The following is a 26,815-nucleotide window of genomic DNA, read 5'->3' as shown; positions in this document are numbered from 1 at the left end:
GGCCCACATAGAGTTCCGTACTGGGCATGGAGCCCGCTTTACATTCTCTCTCTCCCTCTCCCTCTGCCCTTCCCCCTTCCCTCGCTCCCTCCCTTTCTCTGAAAAAAATAATATTTCTCTCTCTCTCTCTCAAAATAAATAAATAAAAATTTTAAAGGGGGATGGCTCAATCTGTTAAGTGTCTGACTCTTGATTTCAGCTCAGGTCATGGTCTCAGGGTTATGAGATCGAGCCCTGCATCTGGCTCCACACTCTGTGGGGAATTTGCTGGAGATTCTCTCTCTCCCTCTGCCCCTCCCTGACTCACACACACATGCCCGCGTGTGCTCGCTTGCTCTCTCTCTCTCTCTCAAATAAAATCTTTAAAAATAATAAATTTTAAAAAGTTGTCTTTTTAAATAATAAAAATAATGATTAGCAGCACCAGCTGGGTTCCTTATGGGACTCTCTAGGGCTGTGTTGGGGTTTGGCAAGGATACGGAGGTGAAGAGAATTAGCATTTCTTTACTGGGCACTTTTTCTGTGCTTAGGACTGTGCCAGGCAGTTGTATAATTATGGTCTTATTTGTCCCTCCAACAGCCCAGAGGAGACAGAGACTGTTTCCCCAGCTTGTAGCCAAAGCCACAGAGATAAGAGGCCATGCTGGCCTTGGAGCCCAGGCCTGCGTCTCCTTAAGCCCGCCACCCAGAGGATTGCTCTCCGAATCTCCTGTAGAGACCTAGGACCCAAGGCAGGCCGGGCTCTCTCGCAAAGCGTGATTGGGGCAGGACAGGTATTGGGGACCACTCCCAGGGACTCTGCTGTCTCACCCAAGTGGCGACCTGTGCAGAGTCGGGGAGACTCCCACCGGCGACTCCGGGCTTGGGAAGGCACATGTGGCCCTGAGAACAGCCCAAGTAGCATTTGCCTCTGCCACTGTGCTGGTGCTGGAGGCTGCTAGCCTGGAGCTCGGTGCTGGGCCGGCCCCAGGTTACAGTGTGCTAATGGGGCAGGGGACCTAGAGGAACCAGTTCTCCTGGACTTGGAAGGCAGAGAGGCCTGCCCTGATTGGAATCACAGGTTGGCAATTCCTGGCTGTATGACTTGGGGCAAGACATTTAATTTCTCTCTGAGTCTTAGTTTCATCATCTGTAAAATGGGTTTAGCTGCAGCTGCCTGTTGAGGGTCATGAAATCACGTGTGTATAGTGCACAGCACAGTGCCTGGCAGGAAGTGGGCACATATACCCTACTACTGTCACCCCAGATACCTTGTGCCAAGCAGAGTCACTGTGGAACTAAACTGGGAGTCTTGGAAGGCTTGGGCTTTCTGGGCACAGCAGGACCCTGTGCCCCAGAATCTGCTCACTCTGCATCCACTCATGTAGGCCTTTCCAGTGGGCACCACTGTTCACTCAGGGTGAACCTGGGAGACGTGGGGTATGGAACCCCTCGAGGGCCTTGAAGAGAATGGCCTGACCAGTGCTCATGTCAGGGCCTTTTGGCCCCCAGCCGGGCTTTATCAAGTACTTAGCCACAAACATCTGGGCAGGAGTGGGGCCATTGGCCCAGGGTGGCAGGAACATGGGGGCTAGGCATTCAGCCTTTCTGGAAGGAGCTTTGTAGCCTGGCACCTGTGGCTGGAGTTCAGATGTTACCAGAGGATTTAGATTTTCTTTTTTAAAAGAAGAAAAAGGAAAGAGCAGAAGAAAGCCTTACCAGTGTCTGGTGGACTAAGGGGAGTGGATGGGGGCGTGCAGGGGAGAGGCGGGCTGTGGTCGGCCACATGTGAAGCGCTTTATAAGCTCGGTATTTATTATTTCTTGCTCACCATTAAAATCAAATGTACTCGGTGCTTTTGTATTCAATACACATTTAACCCTGCCGACTTAGATTTCTCAGGTTTTAAATCCAGTGGGGAATTGGCTGGTTTCCCAACTTTCCCCACAAGTCCCCCTTGAACAGAGCTCAAAATCCCTGTTTAGCATTTTCTCCCCTGGCGCTGCTGGGATCCCAGCACCGGTGGGGCCTGTCGCTGTTATATGTGTTGTATGCATGCGTGCGGTTTCTTACCCCGTCCCCAGCCTCCCACCCCTCCTCAGCACCCCCCAAAAGACGGATGTGATCGCTGAAATATGACAGGCCGGTTGTCGGCACCGTCTTATGATTCGGGCTTCATTAAACCATTTTGTCTGTGTGTGTCAGTGCCTGGTTGTGGCTGTGTGTGTGTGTGTGTGTGTGTGTGTGTGTGTGTGTGATTCGCGCACATACCCTCGACTCCCGTGCATGCCTCTGTGAATGTGCAGTTGTGAGACTGCGTGAATGCCGGCGCCTCGAGGCCTCCGTGCATGTCTCAGGATGGCTGCCTGTGAGTATCATTTTGTGTCTGGCTTTGTCCACACTAGTCAGGTGTGTGTGACTCTGGGTGTGTCTGAGCCGTGCAGGTGACTGTCTCTGGGTCTGTTGTCCCTTCCTGTCTCTCCCCCGACTCACCGCCTCCCTGCTCCCCTCCCCCACCCCCTTCTCCCTGCTCTGTCTGTTTTATCATCCCTAATGAAGCAGTCTTCTCCATCGATCCTGCTGATTGCCAACCCATTCCTTTTGTTTGTTGGCGCTGAGCCATTCGGTGGCACTCTGACAGCTCAGCTCGTCTAATTAGCTCTGTTGTTCTTTTTCCCCATGTTTCACCACGTTGCAAGTTCAGTTGAAGTTGCCACAAACTTAATCCCCCCATTTCAGCCACAAGTTCACATTCCTCACCCGCCTTTATTGTAGCGAACAGCGGCCATGTGCAAGGACAGGCTGACAGGCCTTCATAGCTGAGCTTTGCCGAAACCCCCACCCTGGGACCCCCGGGGCAGGGCAGAACGGCTCCGTCACCCCACACTGCACATCCGCCCTCGTGGTGAAAAGCCTGGGGGAGCATTCCAACCCGGTGATCCTACTTAGCAGCCGTGAGAGGGAGAGGAGTCTGGCTGTGGTCAGGGAGACCAGCTTCGAGTTGGAAGGGCTGGGGGATCTAGCCATCCATTCATTCAGCAGTGGTGACCGGATGTCTGCGTTGTAGCGGGCCCCAGTCTGATGACACCGATCAGAGCAGCAGCATTCTTGTGCACCTCTTAGATTCCAAGCAACCTCATCCATTTGTTCCTAAAAGTCTTGCTGGGTGGCCACCGCAACACCAGGCAGCTCTGAGCAGGATGCTAAGCGAGGGTCAGGCCATCTTAGATATCTTAGCTGGCGTCTTCTAATTCAGAGATGCCCCATCCCCGCCTCCTTTCTGTTATTGATAAGGTCACAGAGAAGCCACCGTGTACGCCAGACTCCTTGCTGGTGCTTTCCCTGTGACATCTCGTTGGACCTTCATTCAGAGGAAGCCCATGGAAGGAGACCACAGGTTTGGTGGAATGCATTTGGCGGTTACCGCATCTCTGATTTGCCAAACAAGGCTGAGATCATACTGGCCACTCCACAGGAAAAACTCTGGTTAGATCAGACATGCGGAGACCTGAGAGCTTGATGAAACTCTGCAAAGACTTGTCTTTCATGCAGCCAACTTCTGTAATCTGTGTTCTCCAGCCATTATGCTGGTTGCCCACAAATTGCTAAGGGGGGCAGGGGGTTCAGGGGAGAAGGCAGGCAGTGAATGGGACATGTGTGTGCTCTCCTTCCCTGTCTTGTTGGGGAACCTTAACGATTGTGGCATTTAATCTACCTCGGCCCCTCGTCTGCAGAGAGAAAGGAAATCCCTACACTGGGATGTCCAGGCATTTTTATTGGCAACAAAAGTCACAGACAGACTTTCTTGGTTTAGCTCTCTCTAGTCCCTCTCTGGCATTGGAAATGCTCAGAGATGATGGTGCCAAATTTAAAGCCATGTAATGTTGATTGGACCATACGAGGATTTTATCCTTGTAAGGGCACCCTCAAATTCTTAACCTAACTCCCATCACAGGCGATGGTGGGGGAGGAGGTGTCTTTTCCTGTAGGCCCCCATCTTGGCTTTCAGATGCAGCAGATCAGGAAGGAAAAAAAAAAAAAAAAAACCCATCCCATCTTGTTGCTGTAGCCCAGCTGTGGATTAGGAAACTGTGTACTTCACTGTGCAGTACACCTGCCGCTGAGCCTCAAGCTGGGTCCCCGTGAATGCAGGAGCTCCATGGGACATGCAGTGTCCAGGCTGAGTCCTGCTCAGGACTGCCCAGAGATGGCCTGGGGAGCAGAAAAAGGATTTTTATTGGCACTCTGTAATGCTACCATTTGCTTTATTCCCCCCACCCGACTCAGAAGAAAATAAGCATTGTAGGATTCCGTTGTAAAAAAGAATGAAATGAGCACATGTACTTTAGAGTTCAAGTCCAAGTGAAACCTCTTTGTTCTACCAGACCAGTTTCAGGGTTCTTGAAGAAGTGGGAACTGTTCATAAATGAGGGCCTCTGTGTTCTGGGTCTGCATGGACTGCGTCTTGTTGAACTCCCACGACAGCCGTGCACGCGGTCAGGTGGCGCTGTCCCCTATCTGCAGACGAGGAAACCGAGCTCTTCGGAAAAAGCTTTCCCACTTGAGGAGATCACAGAAGTCTGGGTCGTGTGTCTGCTGCAAATTCAGTGGCAACATTCTCACAATAAGCAGAGCTTTTGAAGCCTGTACCATGCAAACGCCTCAGTGTTTATTTGGGGGCTGGGGGATCTAGATCTGCAGAATGTTCCTATATGGCTTTTCCAACTCACTCCTTGGGGCCTTTCCCCCGTGCCTGTTCTAGGTACGCCCGCCCCGTCCGCACGTCGTGAAGAGACCGAAAAGCAACATCACAGTGGAAGGCCGGAGAACTTCTATCTCAAGCCCTGAGCAGTGAGTACCCGTTGCTCCCCACCCCTCTGTCTGCCAGAGCCTGAGCCCAGGGGGCCAGGCCTTTGTGCTGCAGCCGTGGCCTTTGAAAGGCTCCCTGGCCTGAGGGGGTGTTTCAACAAAGAGGTCAGTTGGGGAGCTGGGCTTGATCTTCTGTGTCGGCTTTTGCTAGCAGTTGTCATGCCTGCAGGAGGCCCCAGAGACCAGGGAGCCAGGCCTCTGGGCTGGGTTTTGAGTGGTGACACCCGAAGTGTACTCAGACAGGCTCAGAAGAAGGTTCCAGGCCTGGGTTAGCAGGGGAGAGCTAGGACCCGATCGAGGGGGCAATCTGTTTAACAAGGGGCCACCACTCTCCCAAGCCTGGGGTGCTGGAGGGCTCTGCAGCTTGGATTCAGACCCAGGACTGTCCTGGTCCACCGCCCCATCCCCAGCAGTACCTTTGCTCACCTGGGCCGCGGCATTTGTTTCATTAGGGCTTGGCTTTTCTGCCTCCCCTCGGGCCCAGCGGGGCCCGGGCTGGGTGTTCTGCCAGAAACTAGCGCAGGGCCCGGTTCAGAGTCCCGTGTGGGATAGATGCTGGAGGGAGGAGGTGAATGACGAGGCAGGTGGACCAGCGATGCCTGGAGATGGAGCTGCCTGAGTGCCGCGAGGCTCGGAGCTGCACACAGCCCCAAGTCCAGAACCCTCTGGCGTGCTGCCCTTTGTTGCCAAGGCCCACAGCCTGGGGCTCTGCCCAGACAACTCAGCAGCTACACACTGGCTTCTTGTGAGGCTTTGAAAAAGTACACGAAATCGCCTCAGTCCGGGGTTTGTTAGGGGAACTGTACAGCTGCCCCAGGGACCCTGAAGTCCCTTGGGTGAGGAGAGGAATGCTCCTCCTGTCTGCTTTACTTGCAGAAAAGTCAGGGAAAGAAGCTAAGGGAAATGGCAGGCCCTAGCCAGGGAAGGAGCCAGAAGGAAGAAACAACTCTGAAAGGTCACGCTGTGGCCTAACCTGGGCTGCAGTGTTCTTCAGCTCTTCTAGGGCTCTCTGGCTTACAGCCTGGCCTTGCCTGAGACTACTGTGTTCTTAGAGAACCAGCCTACCTGGGCCTGCTCACGGCTTGCCCGGACAGCGGTAGGAGACTTGTGTGTGTGTGTACGCACATCTTGAAAGATTCTTGATTATGCAAAATTTGGAAGAGAGGACTCCTGAAGTTGGTTGTAGGCGTAACTGATCCCCTGCACAATAGGACTGTGGGAATATGAAGGACTAAGTCCCTGGCCACCACTGGCATGGATTATGATTGCCCCCTTGTGGAGAAAATGCCATATAGCTTCAGAGTGCCTCAGACCCCAAAGATTTCTCCTTAGGGAGGGATGAAATGAGTTATTTTTCTTGAAAACCATGTCTTTAAAACTGGGCTAAATCTTTAAGACGCTGTGCGGGGAGACAGGGTCACCGGCCTGTGGATACTAAAATGCAAACCCAGAGTGTCCTTGCTTTGCCCAAGAGCACACCAGACCAACAACGCTCCACATTTCACTGAAAACCATTTCCCATGCTGTGTCCGGGTCACCGAGTAGAGGTCGGAATTCCTAATTATGTTTATTTATGCCATTGCTCTCCCAGCCCCATGATAGGGGATGTGTCTTCAGTATATGCCAGAGAGCCAGTGTCTGGTAATCCTGTCCTCCTGGGTGTCAGCACAACTGGGCCCATATCACTTTCCGGTTCTGTTTGCAGTGAGCCTTGTTTGGAGGTCTGTTCGGGAAACGCTTGGGGTTGAAACAAACCAGTGGGAACATGGGAGCTAGTTTAGGGGGTTGGCAAACTGGCAGCGATCAGAAACAAATGAGAACTTCTCCGTGGCCAGGGCTCAGCAGCCCCAGCCCTCCAGGTGATCAGCCCTCACTACACCCCTCATACTGGTCTGTAGATTGTTCTACACATTTGGGGATATGATTCCGAGAGTTTCTGTTCACAGTCTTTAATGGTGGGCGAGGGGGGAGCTGTTCTCCCATAATACCAGTGACATCTCTGGTACAACTGGGGTATTTTCCTGCATCTCTTCCCATGCTGCCTCCCCACCCCCACCCCCAACCCCCCCGTTGTGCTCCTCCATTTCCAAATGCCATGTCACAGCAGCACTTGGATGTGTTTTTCTCAACTGTCATCAGCTCCAGCTGGCAAGACCAAGTTCTTGAAACACAGGAAGCATCCAGCGGAAAATATTTTAATAAAACAGACTCCTCATAAAATATTGTTCTGCGGGGGAAAGAAACCAGCTCCACCAATCTGTCAGCATTGTGCTGGGAGACATGAGAAGACAAGCCGGCAGGCAGGAGCCAGATCCTAATGGGCCTTTGTTGCGGGTGGTTCCGTGTGGGGCACATGGACTCCGTGCCTGGCCCTTTAATCTGGCCTGGATTTTGTGGACTCACGGATCTTTGTCTCCACTGGGAATATCAAAGTACACAGCAACTTAGAGGGTTTGGCCCGCAGAGAGAGATACAGGATCTTTGAAGTGGCGGGAGGGGTTCAGTCGTCCTGACTTCTCGCCCCAACTCTCATTTCCAAACAGCACATTAAATAATTAACTTTGTGGACAGCAAGACGGAGCTGATTAACAATAAGACAGTCTCCCTCGCCTCCCGCAGCAGCTCAGCATCTGGAATTCATCAGGGCCCGGTAGCATCGGCTGCCAGCTCTGCGGCCGGACCCTCCGTTGGATCCAGTTTTTTCCTTCCAGATGATGTCCATCTGTCCATTCACGCATCCGTTCACTCCACAGAGAGCTTCCAAAACCGACCCGGTGTGAGCGATTTGGGATGTTTAAGACAAGGCCTTTAAAGACAATCCCCTTGCTGACTCTTCTGTGACTCGCGTTTTCCCGAAACAAAATTTCTCGTATGTCAGATGTCCTTTCTTCATCAAAGGTGGGTGTCCTCGCCCCTCTAAAGCCATCCGATGACAACGGGAAGAACGCTTCCGAAAGATTTCCGGGGAAAACATTCCCTCTGTTTTTCAGCTAACACTTGTTAATTAATATTCAGTGACTATTTCTCCTCAAGAAGTACTAGCTACTTGCATTATTATTCAGGACGGGCTGATGGAAGGCCCTGAGGGTTCCCTAGGGTGAGAGCTCGGGCTAGGAGGGGTCACGCAGCACGGGCTGTGGGTCAGAGGCCGTCCAGCAGCAAGTGCAGTTGAGCACCTCTTGTGTTCTAGGCCCTCTTCTACTGGTGTTTGTTTCTTCTTGCACCGAAGGGGAACTCAGCAAATATATGTGCTCAGTGTTCCCGGGTCACCCGGCTAGAAGGTGGCAGAGCGAGGACTCCAGGTGCTGCTTGATTCATTTTCTCAGCTACACTCTGCTGCCCGCAGGGGTCCCTTGTCAGTTTGGCTTTGCCTAGAGAGACGGTTCTGGGTCCTGTGTTCTAAGATGACTTGCCCCACACGCCTCTCTTCTTCTCTGGTTCCTCAAAATCGGGAATTGGAACTGTTCTGTCCACCAGTGTCCCCTGGTGCCTGAGTGTTTCTACCTGGAGAAGGAAAGACAAGTAACACTGACTGAACGTCCTTGGGACTGTGAAGGGGAGGTGGTGGCTTTCACATCTAACAGGGAAACTGAGGCTTAGTGGGGGACTTTCTAATAGGACTAGCGCAGGGTCTGCAGGCTAGAAACTGGTAGCATCAGCTGTCTGCTGACACAGACCTTACCCCTTCCTCTGTACCATCCAGCCTTTTTGTTGAGAACCTAAGTAGGACCATGAGCTACTCTGAGTGATGGGGACAGTGGTGGCTGCAGGGGGCACGATGAGGTCCCCATCTCCCACCTGCGAACGGTCATTTCAGCCGCAGTGTGCGTGGCTGTCAGGCCCCAGCTTATGTCCCCCTCACCCTGCCATGTGTAAGAGAATTTCCCACTGAATGTGATGCTTAGAAGGAGCCAACAGCAGTCTCTAGAAGGCCGCACCGTGCTCAGGAATTTCCAGCCGTCAGGATCACACCCAGCATTCAGAGGAGGCCAAAGGCAGGGAGTCACCTGCTGGTCCCCAGGCGCCCCTCTCTGCCAGGTTGCCTGTCATTTGTTCCCCACAGCGGGGGCCGGGCAGTACCCCTCTCAGAGTCGAGGAGGGTACACAGGGACATGGTCAGCCTCCACCTTGTTTAACCTTAACAGCCCAGAAGGGGGCAGTTCGCTGTCTTCTGAGCCTTAATGGCCAAGAGGCTGACAGTCAGGGTAGCTCAGAGACGCACCCAGGGCCGACCAGCTGCACAGCCTGAACTCGTGACCGCACACCTCTGTCTCCCCTCCGGCAGGTGAGCCCCACAGCACCCTCACGGGGGTCCTATCTACGGGCTGGTTATTTGAAGTTTCGTTGTACTGAGTAGGAGTGGTCCGGATTCAGGCGCCGAGGGCCCACCAGCCATCTTCCGGCTCACCTGGCTGACCGGATTTGTACAAAATCTGCTCTTTTCAAACAATTTCCGTTTGTCTGTAAAAAATAACCCGATAACCTTATAATCCAGGAGTTTGGGAAAAGAGACAAGTTCATTCTGAACCTCACTCCTTGTTAGCATTTCTGCAGCTTCCCCTCCGGGGTTTGTCCTGTAGATCATTTGCAGAGCCGCAGTCTCCTTGCTGTACTCCAGCTGCTGGACTCGCCCCGTGTCCTTGTAACCCCCGCTGCTCACAGCCGTGGCAGGATCCCGCTTGGTGTGCGGGCGTGGTCCGCCTCACTATACCCCTCATACTGGTCTGTAGATTGTTCTAGGGGTTCACGAACATGAAACACCAAAATAAATACCCTTGTTCTTAAAGCTTTTCTCATTTGATACCATCCAAGGAATGGAACGATTAACAGCTACCATTAGCCAAGAACTGCCAGCTAAGCACCTTGCGTACGCCATTTCATTTAATCCTCCCAAGAAATCCGGGGGAGTAGGTATCGTTAGCTCGATTTTATAGGAGTAGCGGCGACCCTGAGAGGTTGTCACGGCCCTGTACCCCAAGTCCTAGAGGCAGATTTCTGTTCCATGTTGCTAAAGAACTTGCTAAAAGAATTGTACCACTTTATACTCCCACCAAAACTCTGGACTCCCTGTGAATCTGGGTCTGGGGGACCCAGAGGAACATGCATTAGAAATCCTTCTGAGCAAGGAGAAATCCTACGGGTTGCTCTGGCTGGACAGACAGTCTGTGCACCAAACTGCCGGCCCTCGCCGCTTAAGGGTGGCAGAGTCTCGTCATCCAACTTGTACCACGTGACCCCAGCACCCAAAGCCCCGGAAGATTAAAATAAGATCAGAAGAAGCTGCCAGAAGCATTTAGTGAGAGCTCTGCCCAAAGACGAGGTCTCAGAACTCTGCAGCTGTGTCTCTTCGGCCAGTGGCACACAATGGGCTGCTCCCCACCATCTCAAGACCTGGGCTTGGCACGGCCTCAGTGGTGCTGGCCATGGCTCACACACGGGTAGACCCCCTCTCTCTCCCCGCCAGGCCCAGAGCTGCCCCAGGGTGTGTGGTTGGTGAGCCACTAGGCTGGTGGGCTGGTGCGTGGGAGGCAGGGGGGCTCTGGCACCCCACAGCGGCCAGCCAGAGACCCTGGGCAAGACTCTCTCCCCTCTTTTTTCCAACACAATGACTGTTCACATCCCAAAGGGCACAATTTGGGGAACTGCCCACAGGAGCCACACTAGCATCCTAAAGTGGCTGGTACACCGGTCTCCCCTCCCGCAGCGGCCTAATGCTCACCCTGGTGCCTCCCCGTGAGCTGGACCCTCCTCTCCCCACACCCACAGTCCACCCACTTCCCCGGATACAGGGCCGACCTTCCACGTTGCAGTATTCCCTTTACGTGACACACAGGCGCGGGTGCACACATGCACCCCACCCCCCGCCCCCCCGGCCTCCTTCTCCCGCCCACCACCTAGGGGTCTGGGAGCTCCTCTAGGGCCGGGCCCTTTAGCTTCGACTCTTGGACTCCTGGACCAGAGCCTCGGCCAGACCTCCGCTCCAGGATGTTTCCTGAATGAATGAACAAGGGAATCACTGAAGGCAGCCTGAAGCTGATAGGCCAGCACCCTGAACATGGGGAAGGAGTGTCAGTTAACCATAAACATGTAAAGAGCACCTACTACATGCCAGGTGTGATTGGGTTGTGACTCTGAGGCTACCAGCCCCTCTCCCGCCCAGAGCCATTTAAGAGCCAGAAACTGCCATCCGCCTCAGGAGCCAGTCTCCAAGATGCCAGCTGGGCCCTGGGCCCCGGGGGTGGGGACAGCTGTCTAGGTACGACCCACTGGCAGCCTTCCAGGACCTACTCCCTGAGTGGCCAGGAGTCCAAACACCAGAGCAGAAGGTCTCAGACCCAATTAGCAATGTGAGAGGCCCCTGACCCAACTCAGGCCCCCAATTCCCTCTCCAACAGTGGGTTCCAGGCCCTGGAGACAAAGCCATGGCAGGAGCCAGACGTGGGTCTGAGCCCAGACTGAAAGGCAGGAACTGCCACGGAGTCCCCAGGGATGGACAGCAGCAGGAAAACACAGGTTTCCCTCCTCCGCAGCCACTTTTGCCTGATGGCCGAAGGGAAGAACCTCTCCAAGGAGCAGTCGCGACAGGAGTTAGTGCCCCACCCGCAAGACTTGCTGGTTTCAACCTCCTCCAAAAGCTTTGCCGCTTCCCCTGAGCCCCTCCCTCTTCCCAGCATCACGGCGCCATGTCTCATGCCTGTTTCAGGCTGGCACTTCCACATGTCACCTTGGCTAACCTCCCCACACCCCAAAAGTCTTCGCGGTGCAGGTGTGTTGGCCTGTTCAGCCATGAAGGAAGCAAAGCTCTAACAAAGGTGGAATGACCTACCTTGGATCCAGAATGTGCACCCACGCCCGCGTCCACTGCTCTCTCACCAGACACCCTGCCCTCCACCACGGCTCCCACGGTCCCCACAAAAGACTCGGGCTCATGGCAGGCAAAGGCCATCTTCGGGGAGAGAGGGGCAGTTGTTTCTCACAATCTATACAACTTCTTTTCCAGATAGGAAAAGTGTGGAAGGTGGCCCCATCCCCCCAAGGTGTCCCCATCCCCATCTTCCCTCTACTAAGGAGCCTGAAGAGTGAGAAAGTAGAGTGAAGCCCTTGTCCTGCGTTCGGGCCTCTCCATCCATGCGTGTGTTCACCCAATGGCCCGGGAAGGACTTCTCAGGGTGTCTGGAGGCAGGGGTGTGGACATGTGAAATTGACACTGGTGATTTTTTGAAAGAAGGGATGAATGAATGAGTGTATGATAAGTACAGTGAGCACAGTGAGGTTGATAATGTAGTCAAACAGATGGACTCACACAGATCAGAAAGGCAAAGGGCATAACAAGCCCGAGAGAGAGAGAGATGGAGCCAAGCCAGTAAGGTCCGCTGCTGCCTCCACAGCCCCCACATCACTCCCTAACCCCTCCTGTTGTCTCGGTCCTCACGCAGGTTCAAGACCCTCCACCACCTGGTGTCTGCCAACCCTGCCAGCCCCTTTTCTCGAAACCCCCACCCTAACCTCAAGCCCCGTGTGCCCACTCCTCCCAGGGACACCTGCAGCCTCCTCCGTACTCATGACTGAAAGCGCAGCTCCCGCATCACCTCCCAAGGGAGCCTCCTCCGAGATCCCCTGAGCCAAGTATACCCCCACCGCTGCCCTCCGGCAGAGCAAGTCCCCAGTGGTGTGAGAAAAACCTGATCTCACAGCCATCTGTCCCCACAAGGCCAGTTCACCTGACAGGCAGAACTGGTGATCGTGACTCATTACAGCAGTGATTATGTCTTATTGTTTCACAGTAGAGACTCACGTACAGCGGCGTGGAAAGACCCAGTGTCCAGCAGGTTCTCCATCTGTCTCCTCTTTCTCCTTGGGAATGGTCCTAGCCGTTAGCCCAGGTCACACAGAGGATAGCGCCAGCGCCGGTCCAGAGCTTCCCCGCCGTGGGTCTCACACCAAGCTCGTTTCCCCCAAAGACCACCCTGACTTGCTTCAGAGTCTTGTTCTATTGTTTTCACCTGTGCACATGCTCAAGCATGGTCTGGGGTCCCGGCCCCACATTATGGTGATGGGGAGATGGCGTGACCGGATCCCCAGAAGGGTTCTGTCCGGTAATTCTGACATGCTATGATAGACCAGGCTGGAGACCACCGACCTTGACCGGGAAGGTTTTTGAAGGCAGGAAGCACCTTATAGTCATCCTTGAATGCCTAGGGAAGACCCTTCACAGGATGAAAATGCCCAGAATCTATTTGTTGGCAGGTGAACGTGGTCTATTGGTAGTTATTGAGTATGTACTATGGTGCGGGGCATGAGGCAAAGCCCTTTATGAATAATTCCATTCAGCTTTTCGAAAACCCCATCAGGAGGGATGTAGAATCCCCATTTTACAGCTAAGAAATTGAGGTGCAGGGAACTGTAAAATGACTTTCCTGAGCTCATCTGGCTGGGAAGTGGGGGATGGTGGAAAGCGGGACAGACTGGCATCTCTGGGCAGGCAGGACCTGGCCTCGTCCTGGGGCCTGTCCCTGCTCATCAGCCCAACCAGAGCCTCGTCATCAGAGGATGCCAGGGTGGCCGAGACATTTACCAAGGAAAGATCCTTTGTGCTGGAGTGAAAGGATCCTTTAAAAATGATCACCAGCTCCCCTCGTTACCTCCGGAGACCTAGTCCTTGCTGATTTTTTTTCCCTTCTTTATCTCAAGTACATTTAAATGTCAATTAAATTTGAAATATCTACATTTGTCAGCATTTCATTTTGGGCCAGCGTGACGTGCTGCTGATTTGTCCACGCGATGTGACACATAAAAAAAACTCTCAAGATGCAGATCTTCCTCATTAAAAAATAAGCCCGTGCGATCCCGGCGAGGCGGAGAGCCACAGAGCACGTCCCTGCTTCCTGACGCCGTGTCTCTGACATGGTATTTAAAAAGGAACAGCCGCGCCTGTCACCACTGTCACGCGCCTGCTAACCGGCGACACGTTAAACCAAACATTAGAAAGGGCTCGGGAAGTCATCTGCACGGGAACTCCGAGCCGAGATGAGGTGGGCAGAGGCGGGAGCAGCCGTGGGAGACGATGGGGCCTGAATGGTGACGGACAGCAGGCCTTTCTTTCTTGCCAGGACTCCGGCAGCCCTCGCCGGGTAGCCAAGTTCACCACGACCTGCCTTTTCACAGACAGCTCTTTGTGTGTAAGAAAAGCCAGGCAAGTGGTGGGTGGCAGACTGCAGGGTAGTCGCTGAATTGGGTTAATGAGGGAAGAGGTACGCTTTTTTTTTTTCCCCCTCATATTCTGCCTTAAGCTAATAAAAAATTTAAACCTGGACATTTTCAACGATTCGTCCTTTATCTCTGACAAATATCTGGCTGTATGTTTCATAGGAGGACATGAGCAGCCGAATTTAAATAAGTTTATTTTGAAATCTCACTTCTTATTAAAAGTAGAAGGGGGAACGCCCTACCCCTTCTTTCATTGTTTCAGGTCTGCAGAACTGAAGAGGCAGGACCCCAAAGTGGTTTCGAGTCAGGCAGACCCAGATTCCTGGCTCTACCAAGAGCCGCTGTGTGACAGTGGGCCAGTGACTACGCCTCTCTGAGCTTTGGCTTTTCTATCCGCAAAGGGAGGATGTGATCAGGAATTAATGAGAAACTGTACAAACAACATTTAGCCTAACACTTATAAGTACAGCCAGTCTCACCACCGCCATCCATGTGGCCCGAAGCCTGAAAAAAAACACCAATCAGACCAAACCACCCCTGGCAAGGTTCTCTGTCACTCTGGAGAGAGAGATGGTGTGTTAAGGAGACACCCCGGGCCTCTTACTGAAGCCACAACCCAGCCCGCCTGGCCTGGCCAGGAGAGCTGACTGGTGAGGGAAAGTGGTTTGTGAGCTGGAAGCTGCGGTTCCCTCTTCCCCTTCTGGCCCCCCGGGCCCGCTCCACCACCACACTGGTGTGGGAGGACACGGGATTGGACAGGACTGTGAACTCCAGCAGCCTGGCTGGGTGAAGCCACGGTCCAGCCCAGCACAGAGGCTCTCTGCTCGCACGTGAATCCAGACACTCCTGGCAGCTCGTGTGCGGAGCTGTGATCTCGGCTTCCTCGTCAGAGCCAGAGGAGGGGAGCACACTCGGACGGGGGCACGTCCCCCTCACGCACGTCTGCCACCAGCCTGGCTGACGGGGACGTGAGGGTCCTGGCCTGGAACCCCCGCTTGTCACTTCCTGGCCAGGGCCCGTGGTCGCGTCTCTCCTCGCGGTGATTCCCAGCGCTCAGCCGGCACTGGGTCTGCTCGCAACAAGTGCTCCGGAAGTACATCTCGGTTGGGTGTGCAGATGGATGGACGGATGGACGGTTGGACTAATGACAGGCTCGTCCTCCATAAAATCAGTGCAGCAAAGCCTTCCCACTAGGCTGCTGGGAGGGGTGGAAGTCACCCATGTGAAGCCCCTCGATGTTACCGTAAACCTTTTTCTGAGATTCCCGCCTGCTCCTCTACCCCCAGATGTGGTCCCATTCTACCGTCTCAGCATCTCAGAGGACAGATGAGGACCCCAGGGGACACTTTTCTGCTGCGGCCGCAAGCGGATGAAAGGGACAGGTGCTGTTCTGGGGCTCCAGGAAGATGGGGGACGGGGTGGGGCCTGCCTTGTCGCCCCAGCGCACTGGCTTCCATTCCTGCAATCACGAACCTCCATTGCACAAACATGCCGCACGTCGGGGTCAAGAGAAGGACGAGCCAGGCCACTGCCCTTGAGGACCTCGACTCAGAAACGGAACTGCAGGAAGTTCAGGGATACCAATGAAGTGCCCCAACACGCAGCCCAAGGGGGACGCGAACTCCATCTGGGGGAGGACTCCAGCTGGGAGTTCCAGGAAGGCTTTTGAGAACACCAAGCGAGCCAGGTCTTCAGACCGAAGAGCAGTCAGTGCACCAGGCAGAGGCGACAGGGGGTTCTGTGGGCTGTGCAGGGGAGGGCAGGAGGAGGTAGCAGAAGTGGACAGGGCTGGGCAGACAGCACGGTGTCTACCCTGCATGGAGCCTGGGCTTGGTCCTGCCTCCCCACAGACCTCGCCCCTGCCCACCCAGCACATTCCACAAGCTCCCCAGTGTGGAGCCTGAGGCCAGGGTACCTGTCTACCCCTCTAGCCCTCCTCACCCGTCTGGGAAATCCACCCAGTGCTAGAAGTGAGTGCATCCCCCTAACTTTTAAATGGTTGAGTAAACCATTCTGTAAATGTCTGAACCTCATTGTTCCGAGCCCTTAACGGGTTTACTCTCCACACAGCCAACGCCCTCGGCATTGCTACTGGGGCCGTGCACGTGCAGGCGTTAAGCGGGAGAGTGACAAGGTTGGGTCTGTGATGCACAGCAGGGTTCCAGTGGCTGCACGAAGTGGTCCTTTTTGCCACACCGTGTTTTAGGTCCCAGGGGATGTGGCAGGAGCCGGGTGGCCTTGATTCTGTGGGTCACATCATCCTGCCCTCTTTCCTGACACCAGAGGAAAACATGAGACCTAAGCCAATGCTCTCTCTGGTCCAGAAAGGGCTGCGTCCCTTACCATCCAGGGAGGTGGCCTGGGCAAGGACAGGAGTTCGGTGACCCACCACCTCCCTGTCCCTGTGCGCGACCCTGGCCAAGCGGATTCCCTTCTCTGAGCCTTGGTCTCCGTTCAGTATGAGGACAAAGCTCTTAGCCTGCCTGACGTGCAAGGATAACACGAGGAGGGAGGGTCGAGGTGGGCACAGGCCGGGGAGCTCTGCAGCGCTGGGGGCCAGCCCTGGTTCTACTTACAGAAGATGAGCGCATCGCTGGAGACAACTGGCTTGGCACCTGACGGCAGGTCACGGCACAGCCCGCTCTCCCGGTCCCTCACCACCCTCCAGCGCGGTTCCCATTCACTTTTTCAGACGGGGTGCCCTTTTTTGCCATGAAACCCAGAAGGAACTGCGTCAGAAAGCAGAGAAAGGACCTGCTGTGTCCAGGGGTGGGGAGAGAGGAGACTGCCCCCAGCTCGGACACCCCTACACTTCCCGCCCCACCCTCTCCCGAACTTCACCCCCCACCCCCGGGGATTCTTGGAGCCTGTCCAGCCACACGTGCGGGCTGGAGCAGCGGCTGCGGGGGGCCAGATGGGACCCGAGCTTGCTGGGTCCGGCTCCCCTCTCGCAAGCCGTCCACTCGTGGGCCCAGGTCGGTGTATAATTCATGGTAGCCGCGTGGACTTTCTCGGGGCTGCGCGGTGTTTGTGTTTATGGAGGTAGAGCTCACAGGTGGCTGACAAGGGAGATGTATTTTTTATAACAATGAATATTTAATTTCCACATCACAGATGAAAAGACTCTCTGAAGAGGCGTGTGAGAGAGACTTGGGAGAGCAGCCGCTAATCAGGAGGGGGCCCTCTAGCCCGAGCCCCTCCACGTGGCTCACTTTCTTCTGTAACTTTCAGTTTTTATGTTTTCCTGCTTACTGAAGTTGATACGCACATTGTAGAAAGTGCAGAAGACACGGAAAAATTAAAGGAGGCCGTGTGGGAGGATGTCACCCCCGAGCCCCCTAGCTTTTGTCGACATGTACATACATCCCTTCCAGTCTTTTTTCCCTGCTTTTTTTCATAAGTAGGTGAGAGAGAATGTAGTCTAATCACAGTTCTGCATCGTGGTGTGGAGGTTTTTCTCTTTTATAAACATTCTGGGTGATGGGTGGCTCCTTTTTGGCCAAGTATACTGGAATTCACCAGCCTCCTATTGCTGGAAACGTAGGACGTGCCGTGTTTGAAGATTGTGAGCAAAGCAGCAGTGAACATCTTTGTGCATTGTTCTTTGCTACATTTGGGGTTATCTCAATGGAAGGGGAGGGTATGAGGTCATAGGAGAGTGGATCACATGTTTGGCAAACACTCGGCTTCTTTCCTGTCTGGGACCAGCTTCCCTGCCTCGGGACCTGTCAGGCCTCCCAGGCCCTCCCCCCAGCCTTCTCCAGGGAGCCTCTACCTCAGGTTGGCAGAGGGAGCCCAGGGCCAGGCGCTGTGCCCAGAGGCCACCCCCTCCCACCCCGCCACGTGGCGTTCCGAGGGTACCTCCTAACCGCCTCTTCTCTCTTGTCTTCCTCTGCCCCAGCCTGGTAAAGCCCTTGCGACACTATGCGGTCTTCCTGTCCGAAGACTCCTCTGACGATGAATGCCAGCGGCAAGAGGGCCCGAGCTCTGGCTTCACCGAAAGCTTTTTCTTCTCCGCCCCCTTTGAATGGTCTCTCCTTCCTTCTTCCATTTCTCTGAGCTCAACTTGGTGACTCTCCAGGGCCGTGTGGGGGAGGGGGGCCGGTGTCGCTTGCCCTTGTGTGGGGGGAGGGCTGTCTGGAGCTGCTGCCTGCCAGTGCCCCCGTGCCAGCCCGCGGGGTGAGTGCCCCCTTGTGTGCCTCTGCCCAGGACGGCCCTTCTGCCAGCCCCGCAGGCTCTGTGGTGAGGAGCCAGGGGACGGGAGCTGAGTCCCTGGCCCTCCCCCAGGAGAATGCACTTGACTGTTAGCGGAAGTGGTTGTTGATGCCTGAGACCTCTTCTTATCTCAGCACATTTCCAAAAACTATGGAGATGGAGGGTCAGATTTGAAGCTTAGAAAAAACAAAAAAAAACATTGATAGGGAATGTGTATATTATTGCTGACAGAGACAAGTGTCTTACTGATCCTGACTGTAAGATAATTTTTATTGTTTATAACCTGAGCCTCATCTGAGTAAAAAGAAGGTTCACCCCAATCCAGCCATTCCCCAGTGTCAAGCTTTGGCAGTTTCCCTTCCTTCATCAGTTCTCAACCCACAAGTTTTTCAGGGCTGGGATTGAGCAAAGGGACAGTTTTTGTCCATCTTTAATGGGAGCCTTTCAGGGAAGAGAGCTGCCCTTTGCTGAACACCCCCGGGGTCTTACAGAAGACGGGATTCATCTCTCCGTCCCCCTCCCAGGTCCCTTCCCTTGGGCCAGACCTCTGGGTTCCTCAGGGCACCTGATTAACCCCCCAGCTCTGCTCCTACCACTGCCCCCCAGGGGTCGGAGGGTTCTGGCCCTTTCTGTCACTTGTGAGCACAGGCGTGTCAGTCCCCTCCTGATCCCCTCACGTAGAAAGAGGTGGCCTAGGTCAGTGCTGCCCAAACTCACATGCCACCTTCTCTGTACGTTGAATCTTTCTTTAAAAATTTTCTGTTAAAATTTTAGTAAATTAACTTTGTCTTGAGCGGTGATATCTGATATCATTGGCCTAATGTATCAATGATCATTTCTACTATTAGTTGAAAGAAAGGCAGAACCACTGGAGTAAGAAATGCTTATCCATGTATCAGCTCAAAGTCACCTTGCAGGTAAAAGCACTCTCCCTGGGTGGTATCCAAGGACTCCCCACCACAGTGGGGTCTCCAGTGGGTCTCCTCTCTACCTTTTAATTCATTGATGCCTTAATTATTTAAATAGTAATAGTGCTCACTCTCTTAGCAAGACCTATGAAAAGTACAGGCTTTTGCATGTGTGGGATTAAAAAGGCAGTGGCCCATATGTTAATTAAAGTTAAATAAATAAAAATAAATTGCACAGGAGAAGGAAAAAAGGTACTGGGCCATCTTAAGTCAAAATAAAATGTTTTTTTTCTGAAAGAATACATTTCTTTCCTTAAGTGTAAGGAGCACTCAGACTTTTCTTTATCCCCTTCATTGTGTTCAAACTTGGTTAAAAGGTCTTTAATTCCTTGGTCAGACGCCTTAGAGTGAGTGGGGACTTTTGAAGGCTGTCATACTTGGTGTCTATGGCTACCTTTTGCTGTGTGACATAGGGTGAGTTACTTAGCCTCTCTGAACTTGAGTGAGATCCTGAAGGCTGATGAGTCCTTGCGGAGAGATCTAGTATGTTCACTGAGCCCTCCCTTCCTCTGGATGGTCCCTGCCCTGGTTCCTGCACGGGGGCCTTTGGACCAGCAGGTGGCGCCCTTCCCCCACTTTACCAGAGCTGTGGGCCGTTTCTGCAGGAACGCAGAGGGCAGAGCCGGCTCAGGGTTGATCCAGGCACCCTTCTCCATGTACCCAGTGGTGCCCTAGGGTTCAGGCTTGCGAGAAAGCAAAGTAAAAGAAGCCTCCTGTCATCTATGCCTGGGTGAAAGGTACAGAATTCTGTGAACAGCCTCTGTTAGTTGGTTCACGTAATTACCACCCCCACATGCAAGGGAAGTACATTCTGGAATGGGGAGAGGCTGAGGTTCAGAGAGGTTAAGAACCTTTTCCAAGGTCCCATAGCAAGAAATGGTAAGATCAGAGCTAGAACCCGTCAGCGCAGGCTGAGGCCCACACGGTTCCCTCTGGGGGTCCTGAGCCCCCCTGGGCAGTCGCCCTGGGGACACTTTCCCCAGCTCAGTTCCCTCTGAGCCACAGGGTGGTGGGAGAGCAGAGGCCTGGCTCTGGAATAAGCAGCCCCTCTTCCCTTTTCAGTCCTGTCCCGTTCCTCCTACCTTACCCGGATGGCCTGCAAGCCCACTAGCCAGTTATATGATGCGTCCTGTGGTTTTCGAGGGAATCAGGTGGCTCCCCTAGTGCAAATGAGTCCCACACTGAGCAGCAGACCCACATGCAGCCCCAGGTCTGGCAGAGTGCCCCTGCCCAGACTCCAGCCCTCACAGGGACCCCAGGACACTCTCCTGGCCCCATGGCTCCCAAGTGTGCCCCTCAAGGCCCACAGGTTCCTGGGGGTGGGGGCTGCTTGCTCCCCCCATGGAGGCTCTGGGTGGGAGAACCCACTGCTCTGCCCCTTCCCAGGCCTCAGCCCTACCGGACGCTCAAGGAATCAGACAGCGCGGAAGGTGATGAGGCAGAGAGCCCAGAGCAGCGAGCGCGGGAGCCCACGAGCCCTGCCCCGGCTCCGCCTGACCGGGCTGCCAGCATCGACCTTCTGGAAGATGTCTTCAACAACCTGGACATGCAGGTCCCACTGCAGCCACTGGGCCAGGCCAAGAGCTTGGAGGACCTTCGGACCCCCAAAGACCTGAGGGAGCAACCGGGAACCTTCGACTATCAGGTATGCTGCCGGCAGGTACGGGGACCTGCTAGGGCTGGCGCTGTCCACACAGGAGGCAGGTACCCCCAGGGGACAGGGAAGGAGACCAAGGGAGAAACAGCGACTTTTCCCGGATCCTCAGCCGATGCTCAGGGCCATTCTGCCTGCAAACCCTGCCAGGCAGGCCAGCAGCCAAGGACGGCTGTAGAAACATTACACCTGATGGAAATCAGCCCCTCGAGTCCGTGTGTGCATCGGGCAGAGGTGTGCTGCCGCGCCAGGTCTCCCTCGCCGGACCCCAGCCCCACCAAGTCTCCTTGGAGAGCCTCGGGGTCAGAATTCCTGGGTTCTGGATTATTTGCGTGGGACACTGATTGTCCATCGTGACTTGCAATCTGTCACACTCCCTCTCTGGGCCTGTTTGCCCACTTGCGAGTGGAGGCTGCCGGTGGAGTCGCTGGGTCTTTGGAATTCCTGAAGCTACCATGGTGAATGCAGCGATCCACACATGCCCTCCCACAGGGAGTTCGCGGTCCCTGCTGCTGACGCCCAGGTAGTGTCACTTGTGAGGGGCAGAGCCGGGACAGGAGCCCAGTCCTGTTTCTCTGCCTACCAAAGAAGACACCTTTGCCCTGGCCCCGTGCCTCACTTGTCCTCAAGTTCACAGGTGATTAAAAGTGCCCACATGCTTTGAAAAGTGAAGAAGTCCCGGCCAATAGATGGTCAATAAATGAAGTCATTTTCCTAAAACTTCTCGGCAACACTGATGTAAAAGGACAGGGGCTTTTTCTGGAATCTCTTTGTGCAGTGAGAAAAAAAAAAAAAAAAGCCCGGCATAGAGTCTGAAAAGTGAGGAAAACAGTGAGGAAAGCCTGGGCTTGGCATCAGGACAGACCCAGGCTCTCTGCTGGTGACCTGGACCCGGCTCCCCAGCTGCCCTGAGTCTCGGGGGGCAGGAGGGTCCTGGGGAAGGGGCCCTGCTGTCTTCCAGTCTGTCCAAGTCAGTCTCTGGTCACTGCCTTCCTTGCTCTCTCCCCCAGAGGCTGGACCTGAGCAGGAGCGACAGGAGCCGTGGGATGCCGATGGCCTTGAAGCTCACCCACCCATACAACAAGCTCTGGAGCCTGGGCCAGGATGACATGGCCATCCCCAGCAAGCCCCCGGCCACCTCCCCCGAGAAGCCCTCCGTCCTGCTTGGAAACTCCCTGGCTCTGCCCCGCATGCTGCCGACCCGGGACAGCATCCTGAACCCCAGTGACAAGGAGGAGGCACCCACTCCCACTCCGGGCAGCATCACCATTCCCCGGCCCCAGGGCAGGAAGACCCCAGAGCTGGGCATCGTGCCTCCACCCCCCACCGCCCGCCCAGCCAAACTTCAGGCTGCCAGCGCCGCCCTCGGGGACTTCTCCTCAGAGCGGCTACAGGCTGAGCGGGAAAGGCGAGCTCCCCGGAGCCCAGCCCCGTTCCCGGGGCTCCTCCCCAGTGCCACCCCACAAGGACCCACCGAACTGCTCCAGCCGCTCAGTCTGGCCCCCGAGGCCACGGGCTCGGGCAGTGACGCCCTGCTGGCCCTCCTGGACCCACTTAACACAGCCTGGTCAGGCAGCCCTCTTCCAGCGCACCCTTCAGCCCCGAGTGTAGCCCCCTCATTCACTTCCCAGTTCAGCTTCCCACCAGCGGGGACCCCCACCCCGTTTCCACAGCCATCACTCAATCCCTTTATCTCCTCTGTGCCTGCGGCGCTGCCTGCCATGCCCCTGGTCTCCACAGCGGCCGGGCCTTTTGGGGCACCTCCTGCTTCCCTGGGGCCCGCTTTTGCCCCCAGCCTCCTGCTGTCCAGTTCTGGCTTCTGTGTCCCACACAGATCTCAGCCCAACCTGTCTGCCCTCTCCATGCCTAACCTCTTCGGCCAGATGCCCATGGGTGCCCCCGCCAGTTCCTTGCAGCCCCTGGGCCCCCCAATGGTTGCCCCGTCAAGGATCCGAACGTTGCCCCTGGCCCGCTCAAGCGCCAGGGCTGCTGAGGCCAAGCAGGGGCTGGCCCTGCGGCCCGGAGACCCCCCACTCCTCCCTCCCAGGCCCCCGCAGGGCCTGGAGTCAGCACCGCAGCCCTCTGCTCCTCGGGAGGCCAAAGACCCCTTTGAGGATTTGTTACAGAAGACCAGGCAAGATGTGAGCCCAGCCCTGGCCCCAGCCCCGGGCTCCGTAGAGCAGCTCAGGAAGCAGTGGGAGACCTTCGAGTGAGCTGGTTGCTGGGAGAGGGCGAGCAGGGCCCCTGCACTGCACTGCGGGCCGCCGTGCTCCCAGGCTAGCCGGCCCTGCTTCCCCTGCTGCTCTGTTTCTGCCCAGGTTCTACTGGTGGGAAGGGATGGGACCCCTCTCTGCCGCCCCTCCTCCCCTGCACACCACCCATCTCCGAGGTCTGGCTGCTAGGGAATGGTGCCAGTTCTGGCCTGGGAATGGGCCCAGCCCCTGGGCACCCCCCAACCCTGCCGCCACCCTTCCCCTGCACCCCAATTAGGTTTTGCACTAAAGCGGTCAGCTGGGCGAATGACTGTCCCAGACCCGGCCCCAACCGCCTTTCCCTGGAAACAAGGAGCCCGAGGCTCCACAAGGCCTCTCCTCCCCCCCGTCGGCCCACCGGCAGCCCGGCCTGCGCACCCTACCAAGACCAGCACAGGAGGCCACGTGGGAGCCTCACGTGAGCGTGTCTGCACCAGACTCATGTGGTTTGGAGTTGGGAGTAAGGAGAACCAGCCTTAGGACGGGGCATTTCCAAACCCTCTCTAGCAATATGCACACTCGTTCTTTCTTTCGTCAGTCTTCACCCCAGCCCTCAACCTTCAGTTCTTTCTGGCTTGGTAGGGATTTGGGGCTGAGGGGTCCTTGGGAACCCTCTTGACAGCCAAACACAGCCGGGCAGCCGGCCCTGGCTGGGGGCTGGGAGCACCAGCAACTCGGATTTGTAGGAGAAAAAACAGTAACAGGTAAATTGAATGCACTAGGAGGAGGCAGGCCGCCGTCCTGTACTCTCCCTGGCCGCTGGGGTTTCTCCAGCTCTCCAGTGTTACTCAGATGGGGCTCTGCCTCTTGTGCCTGGGACTGTGGGGGGCGGGGCTGAGAAGCAGGCACCCAGATTCCAACTGGGAAGACAAGCTTCATGCCACAGGCTGATGCAGGAGGCCCAGCCGCCTAGGCTCCCTGAGTCAGGAATGGCCAGGGGGCACTGAGCCCTTCTCCAGGCCCTGGCAGGGCGGACAGACGACTTCTTGCGCAGTTCGGAGATAGAAGGGCCAGGAGCCACCCCCCCACACACCCACGTAGCATAGAAATTCCTGAGGCCACTGTCACCAAAGCTCAGTTGAAATGTTTTGTTATTGTTTCTTTTATCTATCTTTTCCTTTTTACTTTATTGATTTGATGAATCTTAAAATTGACTAGTTTCAATAAACCGAGTTAAAATACAGCCCAACCATGTAAGAAAACAACCATCTGAGACACGCAGGAAATTGTGAGCATTTTGACCTGATTTCTCATTTCCTATTTGTGAGTGGTCAGACACACAGTCTCAGAGGTGTCTGACAGGGCAAGGGGCCCCCAGAGGCCCCTCTAGCCCCGGGGAGCTTTGTCCCCGTCTGAGGGACCCTGAGGCCTGGAGGGCGGGCCCTGAGGTTCTCGGGCATGGGGATGTGACGAGCTGCTGGCCCAGCACAGTGCCCCTTCCTGAGTCGGGCACAGCCCCCTTGGGCAAGTGGCTCTCGGTCCTGGAGGCCTCTCTGGCTGCTGAGGTGGCACAGGGAGCCGCGGGACGTCTGGGCACGCGGGAACCCCCAGGCCTCTCAGGTGTTTCAAGACAAGTTCCAGATCTGTCCACCCATCCTGGGCAGACCCCTGAGCCCAGCTGGGGAAGGGAAACCTCCCCACCCCACCCCACCCCTGTAGGCAGGGAATGGGACAAGAGGTATGGTGGGGCCCCAGGGAAGCAGAGCCCACCCCATGGCCTGTCTCCCCGGCTGTGCTGGGGGCTGGTGGGGAGCCCTCCGTGTCCCAGGAGCATTGTCATCTCTTTACTTGCTGGATTGAATTCGCACCCAAGGATGAATGTTGTGTGTGCGTTCAATAAAATAATCTTGGGGAGAAGGTTGGTATCCCTGCGTCCTGAGGAAGCTCTGGGGAAAGGGGAGGGTTTAGAGCAGTCAGGGAAGGATTTGGCCCCTAGCCCACACCCCAGCTTGTTCCACTGGAGCCCGTGAGCCCAGGCCCTTCCCTGTCCCAAGCAGGGCAGGGGGGGCGGGGGGCGGGGGCAGGAACTGGTCACAGGCACGCGCAGGCTTGGCGGGTCCGTGGAGCAGGGCTGCTGGTCACCGATGGTGCTGAGTGCTCCCTGACTCCAGGGAACAAGTTCAAGCAAGAGAACAGCAGGAGATTCAGCCCCACGGATCTCTCATTAGTAAGGGCAGAGCCTTAGAACCCGCACCTCTGTGGGGTGTTTGTGTTGGGAGAGCTGGACCAAGCCCCCAGAGTAGGGGTTCAACACACCCAGTTGCCCCTCATCAGCCCATCATCTGGTCATGCTCCCCTCCCCTGGCTGCCCTTGAAAAGGACAGGTGCCAGAGCCCTTAGGAGCAAAAGAGAACAACATAGGACAACAAAGTACCAAAAAGTGGTACTTTTATTTATTGGGGTTTCATGTGCCTTAGAAGAGTCTGCAAGTATACAAGTTTGCCAAATCCCTGATTTAATAAAATAACCAAGGCGCCAGCTGTGGCTAAGTTGCTGGTACCAGATCATGATGGAGAGAGTTGGGGGAAAGGCACCACCTCTTACAGGATAAGGATGAAGCAAGCCCCTTAGCCTAGCATTCAGGGCACTTCCGTCCCAGTCTCGGCCACCCGCGTGCTCCCTTACCCCTCATCACCACATGGCCCTACTTCAGACTTCACGCCTGTGCCTCTGGAAGCTGGTGAGACCCTGAGGGGAGCTGGGGAAAGTCAACTCTAAGTGGAAAGCGGCCTCCAGCCTTGGCACAGGGGGCACTGGCCTGGGAAACCGAAGGATGGGAGGGCACGTCTCTAGATCAGGAGGGAAGGGACTTCATGAAACTAGGAGGAGGCCAGCCACTCAGGCTGGGGGTGCCCCTCTGGGGTCGGTGCGATGGCACTGCCAGGGAAGGGACTAGAAGCAAAGCGAATTTCTCCGTGCATCTGTGTCTGTGTCTGCAGGACCGCCCCGACACAGAGGCAGCGCCAACATTTGCTGAGTTCAGCAAACGACTCTGAGGGCTTCCTGCGAGTCCTGAATCCCACCCGCCACCCCCCGATACATACACAGCCATTTAGAGAGGTGTCCGGGCTGGAGGAACAGGGACAAAAGCTTTGCTCCTTCATCCTCTGGCCTTCTTGCCGCCCCCAGGAAAGCCCCTTCCCCTGCCTTCTCTCAGCTCTAGGCTGACAGCCTTTCCTGAAACCTCAAAGGGCGACCCAGAGAGCCGGGCAACAGATAAGGCCTGGAGCTCTTGCCCCGTTGCCGTGACTGAGCCTCACAGCCGCCCGGTGAGGTAGGCCCAGGCTCTCCGCACCCCCCCGCCCCCCCCCCCCCCCCCCCCAGCCGGCCCCCCAGCGGCAAGGTGCGACAGCTTGGGGCAGCCGGCCCTCTGCTCCTGCAGGTCTGCCCTGCACACGGCCTGGGTTCCCGCACATCCTGTCTCTGGGGCCACTCGCTCATGACCTCCCCACCCCCCACCCAGTTTCCCTGCTACCTCCAGAATGGGATCGGCCTCTGGAGCTGGAGAAGCCCCCAGAGCTGGGGCGCTTCGGTCCCTGGGCTAGCCCTGACCAGGCTGCCTTGAGACCAGGACCTACGCCTGCCCCAGGGCTGGGGAGGGTAGCCCCCCCCCCAGCCCAGCCGCCCCTCCATGGGATCACCTGCACCCACGACCCCGTGACAGGCACACC

At 55.7% G+C, this 26,815-nt stretch overlaps 1 protein-coding gene across 1 annotated transcript in view; it reads left to right on the top strand.

Annotated features, from left to right (window-relative positions):
• LOC111145755 (DENN domain containing 1A) overlaps positions 1–24,944 on the top strand; it is a 499,803-nt gene extending 474,859 nt beyond the window's left edge. Inside the window, exons 21-24 of the mRNA XM_022500941.1 lie at positions 4,742–4,830; positions 17,957–18,085; positions 20,625–20,883; positions 21,903–24,944. Coding sequence (XP_022356649.1) covers positions 4,742–4,830; positions 17,957–18,085; positions 20,625–20,883; positions 21,903–23,105 — 1,680 coding nt within the window. The 3' untranslated portion in view covers positions 23,106–24,944. The remainder of the gene's footprint in view (positions 1–4,741; positions 4,831–17,956; positions 18,086–20,624; positions 20,884–21,902) is intronic.
• Positions 24,945–26,815: the final 1,871 nt, after the last annotated feature.

Source organism: Enhydra lutris, unplaced genomic scaffold (genome assembly GCF_002288905.1).
Source record: "Enhydra lutris kenyoni isolate GAN:26980312 unplaced genomic scaffold, ASM228890v2 scaffoldscaffold13, whole genome shotgun sequence".
Classification (NCBI taxonomy): domain Eukaryota; kingdom Metazoa; phylum Chordata; class Mammalia; order Carnivora; family Mustelidae; genus Enhydra; species Enhydra lutris.
The sequence above is the reverse complement of the archived record's forward strand: the minus strand, read 5'-3'. Positions and strand labels throughout refer to the sequence as shown.